Below are 20,233 nucleotides of genomic sequence, written 5' to 3'. Positions count from 1 at the left end.
GAAGGGTTAGATAAGAGTTTTATTTCCCAATGGATAGTATAGCTACTCTTCCCTCTCCGGGTTGATTACACTGAGAGTAAGGTTTGATTATTACCTCTTAATGCTCTCTTCCTCTCCTTCTTATAATAGTATTTGTCCCCTCTCCTTCCCATGCCCTCTTTGTGTGTAATAGAATATCCTATTTTTCTTATTCACTCAAGTTTCTCTTGGTGTCCCCTGCTATTCACCCCTCTTTCCCATCCCCCATGTCATCTTAGATTATTTAATGTTCCACCCTCACCCTGTGAATGATTCTTCTGATTACTATAATAGTGAATACTATAATAGTGAATAGAGTTCACTACAGAGAATTATACATAACATTTCTCTACATAGGATAATTAGATCTCACTGAGGCCCTTAAAAAGGCAAATTTAAAATTTATATGTTTTCTTTCTTTCCCCTCTGTATCTTATTTACCTTTTCATGTTTCTCTCGATTTTTGTTGTTGGATATCAAACTTTCCATTTAGTCCTGGTCTCTTTTGTGCAAAAACTTGGAAATCTTCAATTTTGTTGAATGCCCATACTTTCCCCTGGAAATATATAGTCAGTTTTGATGGGTAGTTGATCCTGATTGGTGCTCCTTGATATTTAAATTGTCTCTTTCTTGCTTCTTGTAAGATTTTTTCTTTTGCTTGAAAACTCTTCAATTTCACTATTATATTCCTGGGTGTTGGCTTTTCTGGGTCCAGTGTTGAAGGTGATCTATGGATCCTTTCAATGTCTATATTGCCCTCTTGTTGTAGAACTTCAGGGCAATTTTCCTGAATAATTTCTTTGAGTATGGAGTCCAAGTTTCTATTAATTTCTGCTTTTTCTGGCAGACCAATGATTCTCAAATTGTCTCTTCTAGACCGGTTTTCTTGGTCTGTCACTTTCTCATTGAGATATTTCATGTTTCCTTCTATTTTATCAGTCTTTGTTTTATTTGTTCTTGTTGTCTTGAGAGATCATTGGTTTCTAATTGTTCGATTCTAGCCTTTAAGGACTGGTTTTCGGCTATAATCTTTTGGTTTTCGGCTCTAATCTTTTGGTTTTCCTTTTCAATCTGGTCATTTCTGGTCTTCTGTTGACTTGCCTCACTTTCCAATTGCGAGATTCTGCCTTTTAAACTGTTATTTTCTTGCCAGATTTCTTCCATCTTCCTCAACATTTCATTTTTGAACTCTTCAATAGCTTGTGACCAGCTTTCATTTTTTGGGGGGGGTTTGGATTTTTGTTTTCCCTCCTCTGTTGTCTGGATTTTCTCTGTGTAGAAGTTGTGGAGTGTTCCAGTGTTTTTCTTGGTAATCTTTTTCTTCTGGGCTTCCTTATTTCTTGCCATTTTAGCCCCGCCCCTTTTCAGCTTTGTCTTCACACTCAGGGTCTGCTTGCGCTTTCTAAGCTTCCGATGGCTCCGGTCTTCTTGTCCTCCAGGTCAGGCCTCCTGGTAGTCCCCGGTCTGCCCCTCCGTCCAAGGCTCCTTCAGCTGTCTCGGGGGCTGCTTCCACAGCCGCCCTCCTATCTGCCCCAGGTCCTCACTGGATGTCCTAGCCTGTGCTGGAAATCTTTATTCCTCGTGGGGCACTGCCTTCGCTGAGTAGAAGCTGGGGAAAGTCCCTGCTTTAGGGATCTTTATTCCACCAGGATTCCAGCCGGGCCAGAGCCTTCACCCCAGGCTGGGGAAAGTCCCTGCATCCCCCCAGCCACCTGGGGTCCCACGTCTGGCAACTCACAGGTACAAGCCCTGGGGCTGCTAGTGATTTACCAGTTGCCCCACTCCTGTTTTCACTCTTTTGGGTTGGCCTTGGTGCTGTGCGTGGTGTGTGTGGGATGGTGTGTGGGGGCTTCTTCCTCTCACGTTTTAGTGAGAGCTGTTTCACCCCTTTATAGCATGGAAATGCCCCAATTCTGCGTACCTTCAATGCTGCGCCCTGTTGTGGGGTTCCTTCGTTGGTCTGGATTCGTTTTTATGTCCCCTTGAGGAGTCTTGTATGCATCAGTTAGGAGAGATCAAGCAGCTGCTCCTTACTCTGCCGCCATCTTAACCAGAAGTCAGTACCATATTGTTTTGATGACACTGCTTTATAGAACAGCTTAAGATCTGATACTGCTAGGCCCCCATCCTTCACATTTTTTTTTCATTATTTCCCTTAATATTCTTGATCTTTTGTTCTTCCAGATGAACTTTGTTATAATTTTTCTAATTCTATAAAAAAGGTTTTAGGTATGGCACTGAATAAGTAGATTAATTTGGGTAGGATTGTCATTTTTATTATATTAGCTTGTCCTATCCAGGAGCAATTAATGCTTTTCCAATTATTTAGATCTAGTTTTAATTTGTGAAAATATTTCATCATTTCTTATAACACAATAATATTTTATCATAGTCATATACCACTATTTTTTAGCCATTCCCTAATAGGACAACCCCTTAGTTTCCTTTTTGTGGGGGGTAGGGATGGGAATATCATGAAAAGAGGTACTATATTTTTACACATATAGATCTTTTTTCTCTTTGATTTCTTTAAGGTATAGATCTGGTAGTGATATAGCTGAATCAAAGGGTATTCAGAGTTTGGTAACTTCATAGACATAATTCCAAATTGCTTTCCAGAATGGCAGCACCAATTCACAGCTCTACCAAAAATTCACTAGTATATCTTTTCCCACATCCCTCTAACATTTGTCATTTTTGCCAGTTAAGATAAGTGTGAAGTAGAACCACCTAATTGCTTTATTTTGTATTTATCTAATTATTAATGAAATAGAGCATGTTTTATGATTTATCACTTGGTGATTTGGGTATTTGACTTGGGTTTTGGTTTTATAATATTATTCACCTACAAAAATAAGTAATATGGAAATGTGTTCTGCTTGATAATTCATGTATAACCCAGAATGAATTGCTTGTCAACTCTGGGAGGGGTGAGAGAAGAAGGGAGGGAGACAACACGAATCGTATAATTTTGGAAAACTTATGTGTAAATTTGTTATTAAAATAAAATAAAGAAAAAAGATATAGAGTATGTTTATAGAGCTGTTGGTAACTTAGCTTTATCCTTTGACCATTTACCTATTGGACATGTGAATCGGTTCCCTATATATTTTGGAAATAAGACCTTTATCAGGAAATTTGTTGCAAAGATCTTTTCCCAGGATTGGTTCCCTTTCAATTTTTACTACATTAGATTTGTTGATGTCAAAAATTTTTAATTTTATATAATCAGAATTGACAATTTTATCTTGTGTGTTCTTGTCACTCATTTCATCATGAACTGTATCCCCATTCATAGACCAGAAAAGTAATTTCTTCCTTATTCCCCAATTTGACTTTTTGTATTTGTCGTGTATCCATTTGGAGATTGTTTCTATATGATATGAGGTGTTGGTCTAAACTTAATTACTGTTCAACTGCTGTCCCATTTTCCCAGCAGTTTTTGTCAAATACTGAGTCCTTTCCCAGTAACTGGGGTCTTTGCGTTTCCTGAATATAATGCTACTGTGTTTGCTTCTGTATGGCCCTTATTTAAGGCACAAAAAGAAAGTAATGAGAAGAAGTGATAGGTAGACTTAGATGGAAGAAGAAGCAGGAGAATTAAGTGGAGCCTCCAGGGAGATTCAGGAAACCAAGAACCAAAGACAGCAGCAATCTTCCAGCTGAAGCAGCTTCAGAGCTTTGATGAGAACTTATTGAGGAGAAGAGAGGAATTTGCTTTGCTGCTGGGCTGGAGAAAGATGCAGCAGCTACCATCACCTTGTTGGAAGAAGGCGGAATCCTGCTTTTGTGGGGTTTGTTGCTCTCTAGTCCCAGTTACAAAGAAGGGACTTTCTCAGCAGTTTTTGTATTGCTCTCTACTGCCCTGTCTGTGAGAGGGGAGAAACAGAGGGGCTCAGCCAGGCTTTGCCTCTGTTTTGCTGGGATCTGTCTAATGCTGTCAGAAGCAGCTTGGGGCTGGTTGGCTAAAACATCTCCTGCCCCTTGCAGATCTGAGGAACTCAGCAGTTCTCGGATTAAGAGAAATGCTTATCACTGAAAGGACACAACATTTTTTTCTCAGTACTCTGCTGAGGATATCTGGGAGTGATAAAGAGTCCATTACTACATCATGGGTTTAAAGGGAGAGGACCAGAAGGCTTGTAGCTAGCCGGAAAGTGGCTTTGTATAGTACAGACTGCTCTTGAAGAGATTAAGGACATAAGGGACATAAGGGCATGAGTTTCAACAATCCTCACATCTGCAAGTTGGCAAAGGTGACAATAGAGGAAAATAATCAACGTTGGAGAAGGTATGAGAAGAAAGGCATTGTTGGTGGAAGCTGTGATATAAAGCAATTCAGAATTATGTAAATAAAGGAACTAAAATGTCAATATCCCTTGGCCTAGAGATTCTACTACTTTATATTCCACAGAGGTCATCATTAAGAAGGAAGTCCCTGGGGGGCAGCTGAGTGGCTCAGTGGATTAAGAGCCAGTCCTAGGTTCAAATCTGTCCTCAGATACTTCCTAACTGTGTGACTCTAGACAAGTCACAACCACAAAACAATGAAAAATGAATGTTGCAAAATTATAAACAAGCATGGTGGAAAGAAGAGATATGAGAAGGTACCCTATCCACCCCACTCTTGTTTCTCATTGCCACTTCCTTTATTGCCATCCCTCAGCAAGTTCTCTCCCTTTGCGGTTCATGATGATTTTCTATCTTTATTCTATCTACTTTCTCAAGGAGTTCAACATCTTCCAATCCTCCCCAAGCCCTAGTCTTTTATCAGAAGACTTTACCCTCAGAGTCTCTAGCCCTTCACTTTCTCAGTCTCCTTAGAGCCCGTGACCTACACCTGTTCTCCACCCTGAGCCACATCCAGGGATCATCATAGCCTAGACTTAATTGCTGTCTACAAGTATTCTATTTCCTTAATAAAAAAGTCAAGCATTCTTATATCAGACCATAATTTCCAATCATTTCTTCTCTCCCTCCTAAATCTAAATCCTAAATCCTTCCCCTTCATCCCTCAGTATTTTCTCAGGTCATTGAATCCAGGCTAACTTTCCTCCCCATCCAATTTTGCCCCATCTTAGACCACTCTGCAAATTTAATCTGGAAGAGTTATGATAACTGCCATTACAGAATAAGTCCAACTGAGCAGAGGAACAGCTTGGAAGAGGGGACTCAGAGGAGTCACCCCTGAGGCATATTGCCTCATTTAGTTGAGACACTATACTGAGTCATGTGTTAGTTATAGCATGGATCAAATCATTTTAGCAAAAGCTTCTGTTCAGCATCAAAGCTATGTTCGTCAAGGAACTTTTATGGGTAGAAGTAGGACACCAAAATTTAAAGTTGCAGAATTGTGAAATACATTGAGTATGGGGACTTTCTCACTCATGCATGTATTTGGCAACTTCCTGTGTGTACCCACTCTTTTCCTCTCCCCACCCCAGATACTGAAAGCATTGGTGTGAAAGTGTAATCCAGGGAGCAGCTAGGTAGCTCAGTAGACAGAGAGCCAAGTCTGGAGATGGGTAGTCCTGGCTTCAAATCTGGTTTCAGATGCTTCTTAGCTGTGTGATGCTACCCAAGTCAAATACTCCAAATACCTAGCCTTGCCTTTATTGCTCTTCTGCCTTGGAATTGATTCTAAGGATCAATTCTAAGACAGAAGGTAAGGGTTTAAAAAAATGCTTATTGATTGAAATGTTAGAGATGGACTTCATTATGGGAGGCCATGAGGATCCCTGGCTGCCTCTAACTCTGTGATCCTATGATTGATTAATAGATAGGTCCCCCCATTCTGTGAAACATCTAAAGCATTGTGTCTCCCCTAAGTGCCTAGCTCAGTGCTCTATATGCCATAGGTACTTACTAAAGGCTGGTTGAATTGCCTTTATTGCAAGGCAAGCTATCTACAAGCTATCACACGACCCAAGTATTAGGATTATAACTTGCAAAACCAGATTGTCAGAGATGCAAGTGACCTTTGATCCAGATCTCAGTTTAACTCTGGGCAGCTAGGTGGCACAGTAGATAGAGCACCAGGCCTGGAGACAGGAGGACCTGAATTCAAATCTGACCTCAGACACTTTCTAGTTATGTGACCCTGGGCAAGTCACTTAACCCCATTTGCCTAGCCTTTGCCCTTCGCTCTAAGAGTTGTTGCTGAGACAGAAAACAAGGGTTTAGGTGGAAAAAAAACGATGAGGCAACTGAGGGAAAGTCACAGACCAAGGTCCAGCTTTTGGGACTCCCAACACAGGGCATGGCCCAAACAGGTGGCCACTAATAGCCAGAACCAAGATTAGAATCAAGGTGGAATCTACTTCTATCAAGGAGGATTGCAAATCTAGCCCTAGTTGGAGGAGTAGAGGAGGAGGAGGGAGAAATGGGATAAGAAGAGTAGGATAGAGAGCTCTGCTTCCCAGAAGAATTACTGGCACATGAGAGCCAAAGGGATCAAAGGAGAATCTTTGTCTTCTCTGAGTTTTATTCTTTGGGATGTTGGAAAGGAGAGGAGGGGTGGGAGATGAGATTGAAATGAAGACTTTTCTGAGTAAACCAAGGAACTAGTATTCCCTAGTGATAATTAGACTGCAAGGGTGTGGGGACCTTTTTGTTTAGTTAGGGTAGGGACAGTTGGAGGGTGGAGTTGGAGGAGGAAATAGAAGCAAAGTTATTAGGAACCAGGATATTATATTATATACTGGTTGGACCTGGGAGCAAGGGGCTGTGTGTGTACCATTACCTCCTGGAGAGCATGCCAGCCAGAGGCCTGGATTGGCTTAATCTTATTATAGGATTAAGAACAGTTAGGGAGGGGGCAGTTGGGTAGCTCAGTGGATTGAGAGTCAGGCCTAGAGATGGGAGGTCCTAGGTTCAAATCTGGCCTCAGACACTTCCCAGCTGTGTGACCTTAGGCAAGTCACTTGATCCCCATTGCCTACCCTTACCACTCTTCCACCTTTGAAGCAATACACAGAAGTTAAGGGTTTTAAAAAAAAGAACAGTTAGGGAGGGGGCAGCTAGGTGGCTCAGGGGATAGAGAGCCAGGCCTGGAGATGGGAGGTCCTGAGTTTAAATCTGGCCCACTTTGTGTGACCCTGGGCAAGTCACTTAACCCTTGTTGCCTAGCCCATACCAATCTCCTGCTTTGGAACCAATATATACTATTAACTCTAAGAGTGAAGATAAGTGTTTTAAAAAAAGAAGAATCTTGAGTATTCCCTTCCCAAGATGAATCTTGTGACTACTGGATTGCCTTTTGAGGTGGGAGGTTCAACCTCTAATAATGGATGGAATCTATTTAGAGGGTCTCCCTTCCTTGGCAGGCTGACAAATCAGAAAGAACTCTGGATCTGGGATCAGAGGATCTAAGTTCAAATACATATACTTAGGTGACTTTGGGTAAACCAACCTGGACCTCAATTCTCCCATCAATAAAATGAGATCGTTGGAATAAATCACTTCTCTGAGCTTTGGGCAATAATGGAAGATCCAGAATTGGGTTTCACATCTTCCCAGCTTCTAGCTCAATTCAGGTTATGTAGTCTCTCTATTGCCCTTTGACAATTCCACCCTGCCTCTATCTCTTACCCCTATCCCTAACCTGAAGCCCTACCACCACCTGGCCCCAAAGAGAGCTTTGATAACCAGAGCTAAGTGAGTTGGGTAGGGCTGATGATTGAGTGGAAGAGGGAGAATGAGGGAGAGAGGGGCTCTACAGGGATTGCAGGTAGAAGGTTGGGAATGAAACAGATTTCCTACAAAGTGCTCTAACTTCCCAGGAAGCCCCGCAACTTGAGCCTAAGAGGCCAGATACCCGCCATCAACCAGGATGCCTGAGCCGCTGGTCATGGCGCTCTTGTCACTCAGTAGAAAGAGGATACTGTAAACCACGTCTTCCACCTCTGCAAGAGGAAGAGATGATGTTAGAGGAAGGGCTTCTGCTCAAAGAGGGGAGTAAGAGAGTGGAGTCTGGGGTTCCTCTCCCCTTACCCTAGGAATATCAGGAAGTTGTGGAGTGGGGGGAATGGCAGAGAAGGGCTGTATGGAAAGAATGGATTGCCCACAGCACACCTAGCCTACCCCACCCTGCTATGCCTTGTATTCTCAAGCTCTAGTTATGCTCTGATGAAATCCTACTGAGAAGGGGAGCCAATTGAACCATGGCCTACACACACACAAACACACACACACACATACATACCTGCAAACTTCTTTAGGGGAGTTCGTTGCTTTAGGGCCTGAATTAATTCTGGATTAGCAGAGACTTTTCTCCCCATGGGAGTGTAGACCACTGTGGGATTCACTGTATTTACCCGGATCTGAGACCCAAAAAAGACAGCCCTCAGTCTGGGTTTTTCTATCTCCAGACTCCAGACTCATTGTTCCCACAGGTGCTCCTTACCCCAGCACCAATCCTCATGACTACCCACCTCTAAGGTTTCCCACTGGCCCAGAGCTCTCACCTTGTGTGGCCCAAGCTCCAGGGCCATTACCTTGGTCAACATGTCCATTGCACCTTTGGTGGAACCTCAAGAAAGGAAAGAAAGGAGAAAAACTATGAGCCCAGCCTGAAATATCCATACTTGTGAGAATCTTGTGAGACTTTCTGAGCAAGTGGGAAAACTAGGGCTTTAGAGAGGAAGGAGAAAGGGGCTGTAAGATTCTAGAGTTGGAAGGAACCTTCGACTTTTGTTAGAGTCCACCTCTTCATTCTAGAGAGGAACAAATAATTTCCTCTCTCTGGGCCTCAGTTTCCCTAGTCAAACAGGTATCAAAATCAAGATTCAGAATTAATATTCTGATTCTAAATCCAATGGACCATCACTCAAATTGAGCTGAGGAATAGATTCAAGCTCTGCCCAGGGATTTAGGACCCCAGTGACTGATTCACCATCTGGGTAGGGGCAGTGGCAGGAAGGGGAGAAGACAGAACACTCACTGTAGCTGGCCAAATTGGCAATAGCGGTTCGAGAGACCATGCTGGAGATATTGACGATGGATCCTGGGGCCCCACGAGCAATCATCCCTCTGGCAACTATCTGGGAACCAGTAGAAGGAGAGGGAGCCTGATCACAACTACTTCCTACCCCTCAGAGCTATAACTAGAGTGGGGTAAGTAGGTTTTGACCTGAGGCTCCAAAATTTAAGAGGTCTAAAGTTACTGTGGTGACCAATTCCCTCTCAACTGAATTTACCTTAATTTACTTCTTTTAAAAAATTATCAAAATTTTAATGTCAAACATTAATAGAACCAAATATACTTGCTTGTGGCTATTTTACATCTAAATTAACCCAAATAAATTCACACAATATATACCTTTTGGGTCACTCCTTCTTAAACCCTCATTAGGATTTTGCTTATTCATTCATTTTCATTCAATTTTCCTCTTATCTGATAGTAGTAATAAAAATAATAACTAGCTTTTATATTGCACTTTCAGATTTCTTTACAAACATTATCTCATTTGAGCCACCCAACAGCTCTGTGAGATTAATGCTATAATTGCTATTAATGCCATTATCCCCATTTTATAATTGAAGGAACTGAGGCTTGCTACAGGGCCACAGGACTTGTAAGTGTCTGGAGGTCACGTTTGAATTCAGATCTTCCTGACTCCAGGTCCAGTGTTCTATCCACTGTACCACCTAATCTGTTCTTTTGGCTCTTCTCTCCTACTCTTTGCCTTGATTGCTTTCATGATCATCTCCAAGTTGCAAAGACCATCTAGACTCAGACCATCCAGTCCAGCTCAGCCCTGACCAGGAATCTCCTCTACAACATATAAAATATGTAGCTCTCCAGTCTTTGCTGGAAAGCCTCCTCTACAGGGAAGCCCACTCCTCTGTCCTGAAGCAGAACTCTGTAGACAAGCAGAAAAAGTCTTCTTCCTCTTGTACATATTTAAAGAATTAAAATACTTTAAGATTCCTTTCATGTTCCATCCACCTCTCTCAAGTCTTTCTTTCTCTAGGGTAAACATCCTCCCTCCACTTCCCACTGAACCCCAACATGAAACTTTTGTTATTGTTCATTCTCTCAGTCATGTTCAACCCTTCATGACTCCAATTTAGAATTTTTTTAGCAAAGATACTGGAATGATTTGCCATTTCTTTCATCAATTCATTAAAAAAAAAAAAACACCACCTTACCTACATCTTAGAATCAACGCTATGAATTGGTTCCAAGACAGAAGAGCAGTAAGGGCTAATCAATAGGTGTCCTAGTGAGTCCCGGGTCACAGAGGTAGGAAATGTCTGAGGTCAAATTTAAATCCAGGACCTCCTGTCTCTGGCTTTCAATCCACTGAGCCACCTGGCTGCCCCCATTCAGTTCATTTTACAGACAAGGAAATTGAGGCAACAAGGATAAAGTGACTTGCCCAGGATCATATAAGACAATAAGTGTCTGAGGCCATATTTGAACTCATGAAGAAGAGTTTTCCTGATTCCAGACCCAATGCTTTGTCTACTGTACCACCTCACTGTTAACACATACCTCTACCACCTCTTCTATAATAGAACAGCTTTACAATGGGTCTTTCAACATATTTAATTATCTTTGCCAGTTTAACTGTTATACAAATTGTCACAATTAGCATTTCTCTGATTATTAGATAATTTGAGCACTTTGGCTTTTTTTTTTCTTTTTAAAACCTCACCTTCTGTCTTAGAATCAATACCATGTATTGATTCCAAGGCAGAAGAGTGGTAAAGGCTAGGCAATGGGGGTTAAGTGACTTGCCCAGGGTCCCACAGCTAGGAAGTATCTGAGGCCAGATTTGAACTCAGTAACTCCCATCCGCAAGATTGACTCTATCCACTGAGCCACCCCGCTCTTTGGCTCTTGATAGTTTCTGTTTCTTCTTTTGAGACCTGCCTATTTACTAGCTTTCACCTGTTGGGGAATGAATTTCACAAAATCCTTCCAGATTTTGCTGTAATCCTCATACTTATTGGTCTTAACTGCAATATAATATTCCATTCCATTCATGTACTGCCATTCATTTAACCAATCTCCTATTGTTGGTCTTTGTTTGGGTTTTTTTTTAAACTACACATAATATAGTCATGAAAGTTTACACATAGATCTTGTGTGTGTATGTGTTTTATAAATAATACTATATTTTTAATAATATATTATAACAATAATACTTTCAAGATATATTCTCAACAATGGGCTTTTTAGGTTTTAGGTTTTATTATTTTATATCATATATATTTAGGTTTTAGGTTTTATTATTTTATTATGTATATATAGTATTATTTTTGTAACTTTTACTTCTCTTGCCAGATGACTCTCCAAAAAGTCTAAGGGTTCCAAATCAACTGGCAGGGAATATTAGTTTATTTTGGATATGATTTTAGAATCATGAATTTTTATAAAGTTGATGAGAAGCTCACTCGCTCTAGACTTGCTGATGGATTACCCTGCGCACCAAAAGTTTAGTCGACTCTGTCTAGCCTGAAAGCTGAGTCATATCCCATTGTTCTTACCTGGGACACCTGGAACACTGATCGAAGATTCACATTGATGGTCCTGGAGACAAATAATGTGTCAGTTACAGGGGCCTCCCTTCCCCCCAGGATTCAGTGTATGTAGAGCCTCAGATAGCATCTAGCTCAGCTCCTTCATTTTATAGGAATGGAAACTGAGGCTTTGAAAGGGGAAAAGCATTGCCCAAGGTCACAGAAGAAATAAAACTGTGACCTTGTTCCTCATCTCCCTCTTTCCTTCCCTCTCTTTTCCCAATTCTCCATCTCTCTTAATCTCCATTTCCTCAGCTTTATCTTTGCCTCTCCATTCATTTCCCTCTCAGTAAGGAGGGTCTGTTCTTCTCTCTGATCTATCTTATAGAAAAGAATGGAGAGGTCTTAAAAGGAGGGAGCCCAGCACCCAAACCTTTCCTTTCTGTTTCTGGTGTATATCCCGTCTCCTTCACCCCTACCCCGTGTTGGGGTCCCCTTGAACTTCAGAACCTGCCTTCCTTTGCCTATTCCCTCCCTGCCTGGCCCTCTCCCATCCCTGACCTGTCAAAAGCCTCCTTGGAGACCTCCAAAAAGGGCTCGACCAGAAGGACAGCTGCATTGTTCACCAACAGGTCTACCGGACCTATGTTTCCCAGCGCCCGTTCAGTGGCCTCCCAGTCGCCCAGGTCCACACAGACAGGCTCTATTCCTGGACACTGTGGGTTAGGAGAGGCAAGTGTCAGGAAGCTGCCCCAGAGGGGAGGAAGAAAATGGGAAACAGAAGAGTGTTTGTGGGGGGAGGTAAATGGAAATGGGCAAGAGGATAAGAAAACTGAAGTGATGCATGGGATCTTGGACAAAATTCCCTCTGATCTTCTATCCTTATTTGTAAAAGGAGGTGGTTGGATTACATAATTGAAGGGCTCTTTCAGTTCTAAATTTTATTATTTTATTTTATCGTATGATGCAAGAACTTAGGGTATTGGGGCAATTATGTGGCACAGTGAATAGACCGTCAAGCCTGTAGTCAGGAGAACTTGGGTTCAAATGTGACCTCAGACACTTCCTAGCTGTGTCACCCTGGATAAGTCACATAACTTCAATTGCCCAGCCCTTGCCCTTGACTTAGAATTGTTACTAAGACATTAGGTAAGGGTTAAATAAAAAAGAACGTAAAGTATTTGATGGGCTGAGGGCTCCTTCAGGTAGGAAGGTCATTATTCATTTTATCTGCTTTTCAGTGTAGAATTCGGGATTAGTGATGGATGGACTCTATGTCTGTGTTTCCTTGACTATCATTTGGTTAGCATCGGGCAGAGGTGACAGATTTCTTAGCTGTTGACATCTCTGAAAAAAAAAGATCTACTGATTAAGGTTGCTTTGTGTGTTGATAGAAAGACCACATTAATGGTATATTGGTAGATGTTTAACAACTGGCTCTGCAAAAAACAAAAGTACAGCTCACTTTTAACCTTAATCTGCATTATTAATGTTTTCTCCATTTAATGTTTTCTTCAATTTAAACAATGAACAAAATGACAAATCAAGCCTTGTAGTGTCTGTTGATTTTATGGTATAAATTCTTACACTGAACATTTAACAATGTGCTCTCCAGAACTCATATGAGCTGGCTCTAGCATACTCTTGGACCATCAGCCCTGAGGAAATTAGAGATGTTTGTGAAGTTAGTTTATTTTTTTTGTTAGTTTATTTTTTAAAGTGGTTTCAAATTTATTTTATCTTTGAAATATTCCTGCCACTGAGATTATCACTTCTTGTTCAGAGAGGAGGAAGTTGCATTTCATTAGTAAAAATAATTAGAAAAACAGCAAGTTTTGACATGGCTTGTTTCTATTCCCTAATTCAGCCATTTTCTTCTTATTCCCCTGTCTTATAATAGCTTCTGAACCCTCGAGGTACAGAATTCTAGGGTCTCTACCTCATCCCTCACACACACACACACACACACAGGGTGGCATCTGTTATATTCAAGCTCTGAGAGTTGGCCTCACCTTGATTGACAGGGAAAGACAGTTGGAGACCTTGGAATGTTGGCAGAGGCGGTTAGGAGAAGAAAAAGTTGGTTGGCCTGAGGAGAGAAAGAGCCCTCACAGCCACCTGGGGGAGGTCTTTGGTCTTTGGTCCTGGAGGCTCAGGTCTTTGGTCTTTGAGCTTTGACCATTGATCCTCTCTGAATCTCCCTAGAACTCTAGGCATTTGAATCATCATTAGCTATTAGGTATCTGGGCCCCTGGAGGTGAAGGGAGGAAGGGAGGCATAAGAAGAAGAGGGTGGATTTCCTAAGGGATTTCTTCCTAAAGGCTGTGCAGGCCGACATCACAAGCTGAGAACAGGGAAGCTGAGAGAAATCACAATATCTGTACCAACTGAGCAGTTTGCCCTCCCTGGTTTGGCAGTGGCCAAGCTGAACCAGAGGAGTGGGAAACCATAGCTCCAGCTAACTGAAACAACAGCCTACAGTCCCGAGGGATTATTGATCATAGCTATAGTGACAGGGTCTCCAATCGGTTCCTGATTATTCCTTTCCCTATTTAACATCTATAGATAAAGTTTATTTAAGTACCTTCCTGAGTGGTCATTGAATCACGACCTTTGGGGAGGGAGCAATGCAGTCAGATGAAAACGTTATCCAAGGCTAATAGAGCTCAATATTAATAATCAATCCAACCCCAGGTGGGACCTGAAAGGGTTACCCATCCACCTGACCATTAAGGGTCCTGCCTAGGCACTGTTATATTTAGAAAGGGACTTATACATCAAACTAAGGTGACTGAGTGGGAGTTCCCAGTCACCAGCTACCATGGGGAATACAAAAGACACAGCTTCCCTAAGCAATATCCCTAGGAGCATAACAGTATCAAGAAGAGTCCCTACTATTATTTTTTTTATAACACATCCCAGAGTATCTAGGCATCCACTGGCTCCAACAGTATTTGTCTTTCAAAGTTCATTAAGGCTGGAGTTCTTAACCTGGGGTCCCATGTCCTTTTTGTTTTAATTTGATAACTATATTTTTTTAAAACCCCCAGTTTCTGTCTTAGAATCAATACTATGGAATAGTTCCAAGGCAGAAGAGTGATAAGTGCTAGACAATGGGGGTTAAGTGACTTGCCCAGGGACACAGAGCTTGGAAGATTTGAACCCAGGACCTGACTCTCAATCCACCGAGCCACCTAATAACTGGCTTTCAATATAATTGGTTCCTTTTGTTATATTTAAAGGAGGTCACTAACTCTATTTGATGTAGTAGAAGATGATGTACAGAGAGGATAGGATGGTATTTCTCCTTTATAACAGTTGCCCAAGCAGGATCCTTCAGGTCAAAGTGGTTTATCCCTTCAGGACCCACCTGGGGTTAATTGATATTATTAAATTGGGCTCTTCAGCTGGGATTACGTTGATAATCTGACTATGTTGGCTCCCTTCCCAAAATAAGCTTTCGAAACCGATTTAGGAAGGTACTTTAAACTTTATATATATTTGATAAGAAGGATAAGGGTAAAGGATTGAGGTTTTAGGAGACCCTACTTAAATTGTTACTAATGAAACTCTAACTGCAGGCAATGAAGAATCAATTGATAGCTTCTCTCTGGTCCAGCCAGGCCAGGGCTAAACCAGAGTAGGTAAACTGCTGGGAAATCTTCAGCTTCTTCTTCTGTAGATCTTAAGCCTTAACAGTTGAGATATATCCACCCTTTCCACCCCCTTCTTCATCTCCTGCCCACTTCCAGGATCCCTCCTGGGCCCTGGGAAGCCTAGATAGCTAAATGATGAAACTCCTAATATCTAGGGACAGTAGACACCAAGATGGTGGTCAAGTACAGGTTGATAACGGTATGAGAAGCACAGGAAGAGCTTTGCAGAGTAGTGTTTGCAACTCTCTATCTCCCAGACCAGGATCCACACCGATCTCTAGCCTCAGGACAGGTCAAAGACCCAGAACCTCTGCCAGGGTTCTCAACTGCCCCCTCCTGCCTCTCACATGCCTCTCTGGGACCATTCTATCCAACTGACTTATCTGTCAATCAAAGGTGAACTTCAAGCTCCCAGAGATTCAATATAACACTTTGTAATGTATGCCTTGTATTTTATTTTATGCATTTAAAAGCATATTTTGAGAAGAGGTTCAGGGTCTCTATGATACTCAAGAGAAGGGGTCTAAGCCTCAAAATGGTAAAGGATTCCTCATTTGAACATATATTTCGTATTAATAATATGGAAATAGGTCTTGGTCAATGACATATGTAAAACCCAGCGAAACCGCGTGTTAGCTATGGGAGGGAGGTGGGAGGAGGGGAGGGAAAGAACATGAATCATGTAACCATGGAAAAATAGTCTAAGTTAATTGATTAAATGAATAAGCTTTAAAAAAGATATGAAAGGGGCAGCTGGGTAGCTCAGTGCATTGAGAGCCAGGCCTAGAGACAGGAGGTCCTAGGTTCAAATCCGGCCTCAGACACTTCCCAGCTATGTGACCCTGGGCAAGTCACTTGACCCCCATTGCCTACCCTTACCACTCTTCCACCTATAAGTCAATACACAGAAGTTAAGGGTTTAAAATTAAAAAAACAAACAAACAAACAAACGAAAAAAGATATGAAACATTCATTAGTGAGGAAATTTTAAATATGTTTGGATGGATAGCTAAAGGTAAATTGGAAGGGAATATAGTAAATTAATATAATATTTTTTAAAAAGTACATTTGGGCTTGAACGCATGGGTCAGGGTGGACATGACTGAGGGTGTAGACTCGAAACTACCACACCAATGCAACTACCAACAATTTGGAAACTGGTCTTGTTCAAGGACACATGACAAAACTAGTGGAAACGCGCATCGGCCAAGGGTGGGGGGGTGCGGGGGGGGGGGTTGAAGGGGAAAGGTGGAGCATGAATCATGTAACCATGTTAAAAATGAATATTAATAAATGTTAAAAAAAAAAAAAAGTACATTTGGTCCTTGCACCAAGAGTGATCAGTACTGCATTTGGAGGGTCAGGGATGGGACTCACCTCCTTGGAAAGGCTAACCAGGTCCTCGTTGGTCCTGCTCACAGCCACCACCTGGGCCCCAGAGCCTTGTAGCGCCTTCACTGTATCCCTTCCAATCCCTATAAGGGCAAAAGGATCATTTGTATCCCAGCAACTCCTGGGGTTATGATATTTCACAGAATCAGCTCCCTCCCCTCCAAAATGCTGGCTTTGGTCCCTCAACCCTCCCTAAACCACCATAGCTGGGGCACTGGGCCCACCAAGAATAACTTGGACACCTAATTATAAAAATTATAAAACTTCTGGGGACAGCTGGATAGCTCAGTGGATTGAGAGTCAGGCCTAGAGATGGGAGGTCCTAGGTTCAAATCTGATCTCAAACACTTCCCAGCTGTGTGACCCTGGGCAAGTCACTTGACTCCCATTGCCTACCCTTACCACTCTTCTGCCTTGGAGCCAATATACAGTATTGACTCCAAGATGGAAGGTAAGGGTTTTTTATTTAAAAACAAAATTAATAAAACTTCTGATAAATCCGTTCTCCACTCTCTTGTTCCTCACTGAGAGAGAGGCTCACTGCTAACCCCTACCATAGCTTAACTCTGTTCATTATTCAAAAATAGCTAAAAAGATATTTTCACTTAAAATAATCTATTTCAAATTAAAATATTTAAACTACTTTAAAAATAAAGCCCTAAGACTTTCAGAACACACTGTAGAAGACTAAACAACTCCCTCTAGTGCATGCTTTTCTTTCCTGACCCCTGTTTAATGGAACCAAGTTCAGGTTTGCAGAGACATAGGCTTTTAGGAAATGCAAGCCTACTTGCTACTACTTCTTTAGGATCATCTCAAGCTAAATGTATATTTCTATCTAATTCACGAATGTGAGCTTTGTTTAACAAAGACCTTAGGGTCATCTTCTCCATCCTTCTGAATGCCCAATGACTTTGAGGCTGCTTTTTCAATTTTGAAGGAAATAAAATCTAACCCTTTATGCCTAAGAAGCCCTGACCTCCCAACCAATCCCCACCACCCCAATTCCCATCTCCTAACCCCTCTGGCAGCAGTTTCCTCTTTCTTCTTCCTTAAACAACCAAATCTCAGACATTTGGCCAGAACTCTTCATGAAGGGCTATACCATAAGCCTGGTTTTGGCACAGAGGGTTGAGTGAGGAAGTTAGAGACTTAGCCATAGGACTCATGGCAGTACCTGATAATTTAACTAAAATCTATTTGAAACATCTTTCCATCTCCCACCCCAAACTTTTCATAAAGTACCAGGAAAGTGCCATAGTCCAGAGGACCTGGACTCAAATGTGGCCTCGGACATTTCCTAGCTGTATCACCCTGGGCAAGGGTGATTGCCTAGCCCTCACCCCTCCTTCTGCCTTAGAATCGATAAGTTAGAAAGTAAGGGTTAAAAAAAATACTAGGGATGAGAGGAGGGAAGTTCAGGATGCTTTTAGCCAGGACACGGAATGGGTTTAGTCACTACCCCTTTATACACACAGGAACCCCAGACCCCAGACTTCTAAACATAGATCCTAGGATCTATGAACTTTAAAAGATATATGTTTTACTGCATGGGGTTTACTAGAGAAAAAATCTAGAATTCTCAGGGGAAGAATAATCAGTCATTCTATTAGGGCAAAGCCACTGAGAGTGGAGGAAAATACTCCCAGAGCCCCCATTACATATTTATACAAGAGGCAACATGGCATAGTAGATATAAAGCCCATCAGAAACCCAAGAGGTTCAAGTCCCAACTCTGGCACATATTGGCTATATGGCCTTGGGCAAGTCACAACTTCGAGGCAACTTGAGACTTCAAGTTCCCTATACCAACAAAATCAGGGGTTCGGCCCTTATCCATATAAATACATACAGAAGAAATTGAGCAAAACCGTAATAAAACTGCTCTTTTGTGTTCTCATCTGTACTGTTTTTTGTTTTCTTCTATGCACTTTTTAAAAGTCTTGTTTATAATGTAACAAATTAATTTAGAAATTCTAAATCATTAAGTATATATAAATATGTTTTGTTCTTGTCAGCCAAACAAGGTTCCAAGATAACCTCAAGGGACTCATACTGAAAATGCTCTCAGCAGCCAAAGAAGGAACTTGGTTGAGTATGATCACAGATCAAAGTATGCCATCTACCACTATTCCCTCCCTGAGTCTTTTACCGTATGTATGATGTGTGTCTTTTGTTACAGCATGAGGAATATGGAAATATGGATTGCATGAAAGCCCTGGTATAACCTTTATCAGACTATTTACCACCTGTGGGAGGGGTGGAAGGGAGGGAGAGAATCAATCAGAATCACAAAACCTCAGAAAACAGTTGTCAAAAATTGCTTCTACTGGTAATTGAAAACATTTTGTAAAGTTAAAATTTTTTTTAAATTTAAAATTAAAATTTTAATTTATTAAAAAGTTTTTTAGTTTTTAAAAAAGTTTTTAAAATGCATTTCAACTAAGGGCTAGACAATAGGGACTTGCCCAGGGTCACACAGCTAGGAAGTGTCAGAGGCCAGATTTGAACCCAGGTTCAAATGGAAATCTGCTTCCAGGGCTCAAAGGGTTTCCTTATGGGAAAAATATAATCTAAATGAGATTCCCTCCCCCAATATCTTAGTGACCCAAAACTTTGTGCCCTAAGGACAATTTCTTGACATTTCATCCAAGAGAACATCATTCTGCCCCTTATTCTCCTCTCTCACCCTCCAGGTAACATTTGGGAAGGATTGGGGTCCAGGACCCATGTGTGTACTGTCACCACTTCACCCTTCGTAGACTCACCTTTCCCTGCCCCAGTCACCAAGGCCCTGAGGCCACTGAAGCTGATCTGCATGGTGCTGGAAGAAGAGCTGGACCAGGGAGGGACTCCTCCACGGTAACTTTATCTTTTTACAAGGCTGGCTGGAGGCCAGATGGCAAGGGGCAGGGCCAAACTGCCCTGAAACAAGCCTTACCCAATGCAAAAAGTATTGCCAGGATTATATAAGGGGGGGAAATAGTGATAATAAACTGCATTCCTGAGGATGGGGATGGGTGCAGGCAGGGGCAAGTCAAAGGAGGATTATGTTTCTCTTCCTGCCAACCCTGGCAGGGTGTCGTGAGAAGGATTACTTAATTATAATTTAGGAGAATTAAGGCTGGAAGGCCTTGAGAATTCCAAATGGAATGGGGAAGCAGGAAGTGTGACTCTTGCTCTGAGACAGACTCCATGGTGGTTGGGACAAGCTGTAACTGACCCTGGGAGATCTCAGAGGAAGTGGAGTTTGTACCCTGATTTCCTGGGATCCTGAAGGAAGACTGTCATCTACTTGTGGAAGATTTTGGTAGAGACTATTAATCCCAACCTGAGTTGCAGGTTAACTTGGGCTGGGTTAGCCCCCAGAATCTACCCACCTGAAGGAGTGCAGCTAGTGGTGCAGGAGGAGCTGCAACATTGCTAGAGAGTGTCAGGCCTCTGCTGTGAGGATTCCCACTTCAGTCCTGCTATCCTTTGGGCCCTGCCTTGTTTAGGTCTCAGTTGAGTGTAAATAAGTCCCTCTCCTGACCCTGTGGTTTGCCCTTAGTCTGAAAGTGTAGAAACCCCTATTCCCATCCTTTACCATAGTTCCCTTAATTAAATTTGTTATAAACTCTTGTCTTTTGCTCGCTAGTTTCCACGGCCCCTTGTCTAGATGGTGCAGGGTGACAGTTAGGCCTAACTGTAACTTCTGT

At 41.9% G+C, this 20,233-nt stretch overlaps 1 protein-coding gene across 1 annotated transcript; it reads right to left on the bottom strand.

Annotated features, from left to right (window-relative positions):
• Positions 1–7,818: 7,818 nt before the first annotated feature.
• Positions 7,819–19,355, bottom strand: LOC123245388 (carbonyl reductase [NADPH] 2-like). Its single transcript, XM_044674254.1, has 8 exons — positions 19,304–19,355; positions 16,521–16,618; positions 12,049–12,203; positions 11,515–11,557; positions 8,960–9,059; positions 8,484–8,548; positions 8,222–8,339; positions 7,819–7,922 (listed from the first exon to the last, which is right to left on the bottom strand). Exons 1-8 carry the CDS (start codon positions 19,353–19,355, stop codon positions 7,819–7,821), a joined length of 735 nt encoding a protein of 244 aa, XP_044530189.1.
• Positions 19,356–20,233: the final 878 nt, after the last annotated feature.

This window comes from Gracilinanus agilis, chromosome 4 (assembly GCF_016433145.1).
Source record: "Gracilinanus agilis isolate LMUSP501 chromosome 4, AgileGrace, whole genome shotgun sequence".
NCBI lineage: Eukaryota > Metazoa > Chordata > Mammalia > Didelphimorphia > Didelphidae > Gracilinanus > Gracilinanus agilis.
This window is presented reverse-complemented; position numbering and strand designations above follow the sequence as displayed.

Bases quoted from the DNA above. Each gene is read 5' to 3' on its own strand.
- LOC123245388 (XM_044674254.1), bottom strand. From the start codon at position 19,355: ATGCAGATCAGCTTCAGTGGCCTCAGGGCCTTGGTGACTGGGGCAGGG. The intron at 11,558-12,048 runs GTCAGGGATGGG...ATTTGTCTCCAG, and splicing joins TCCAAGGAGGCTTTTGACAG to GACCATCAATGTGAATCTTC. The intron at 8,340-8,483 runs GTGAGAGCTCTG...TTTGGGTCTCAG, and splicing joins TGGAGCTTGGGCCACACAAG to ATCCGGGTAAATACAGTGAA.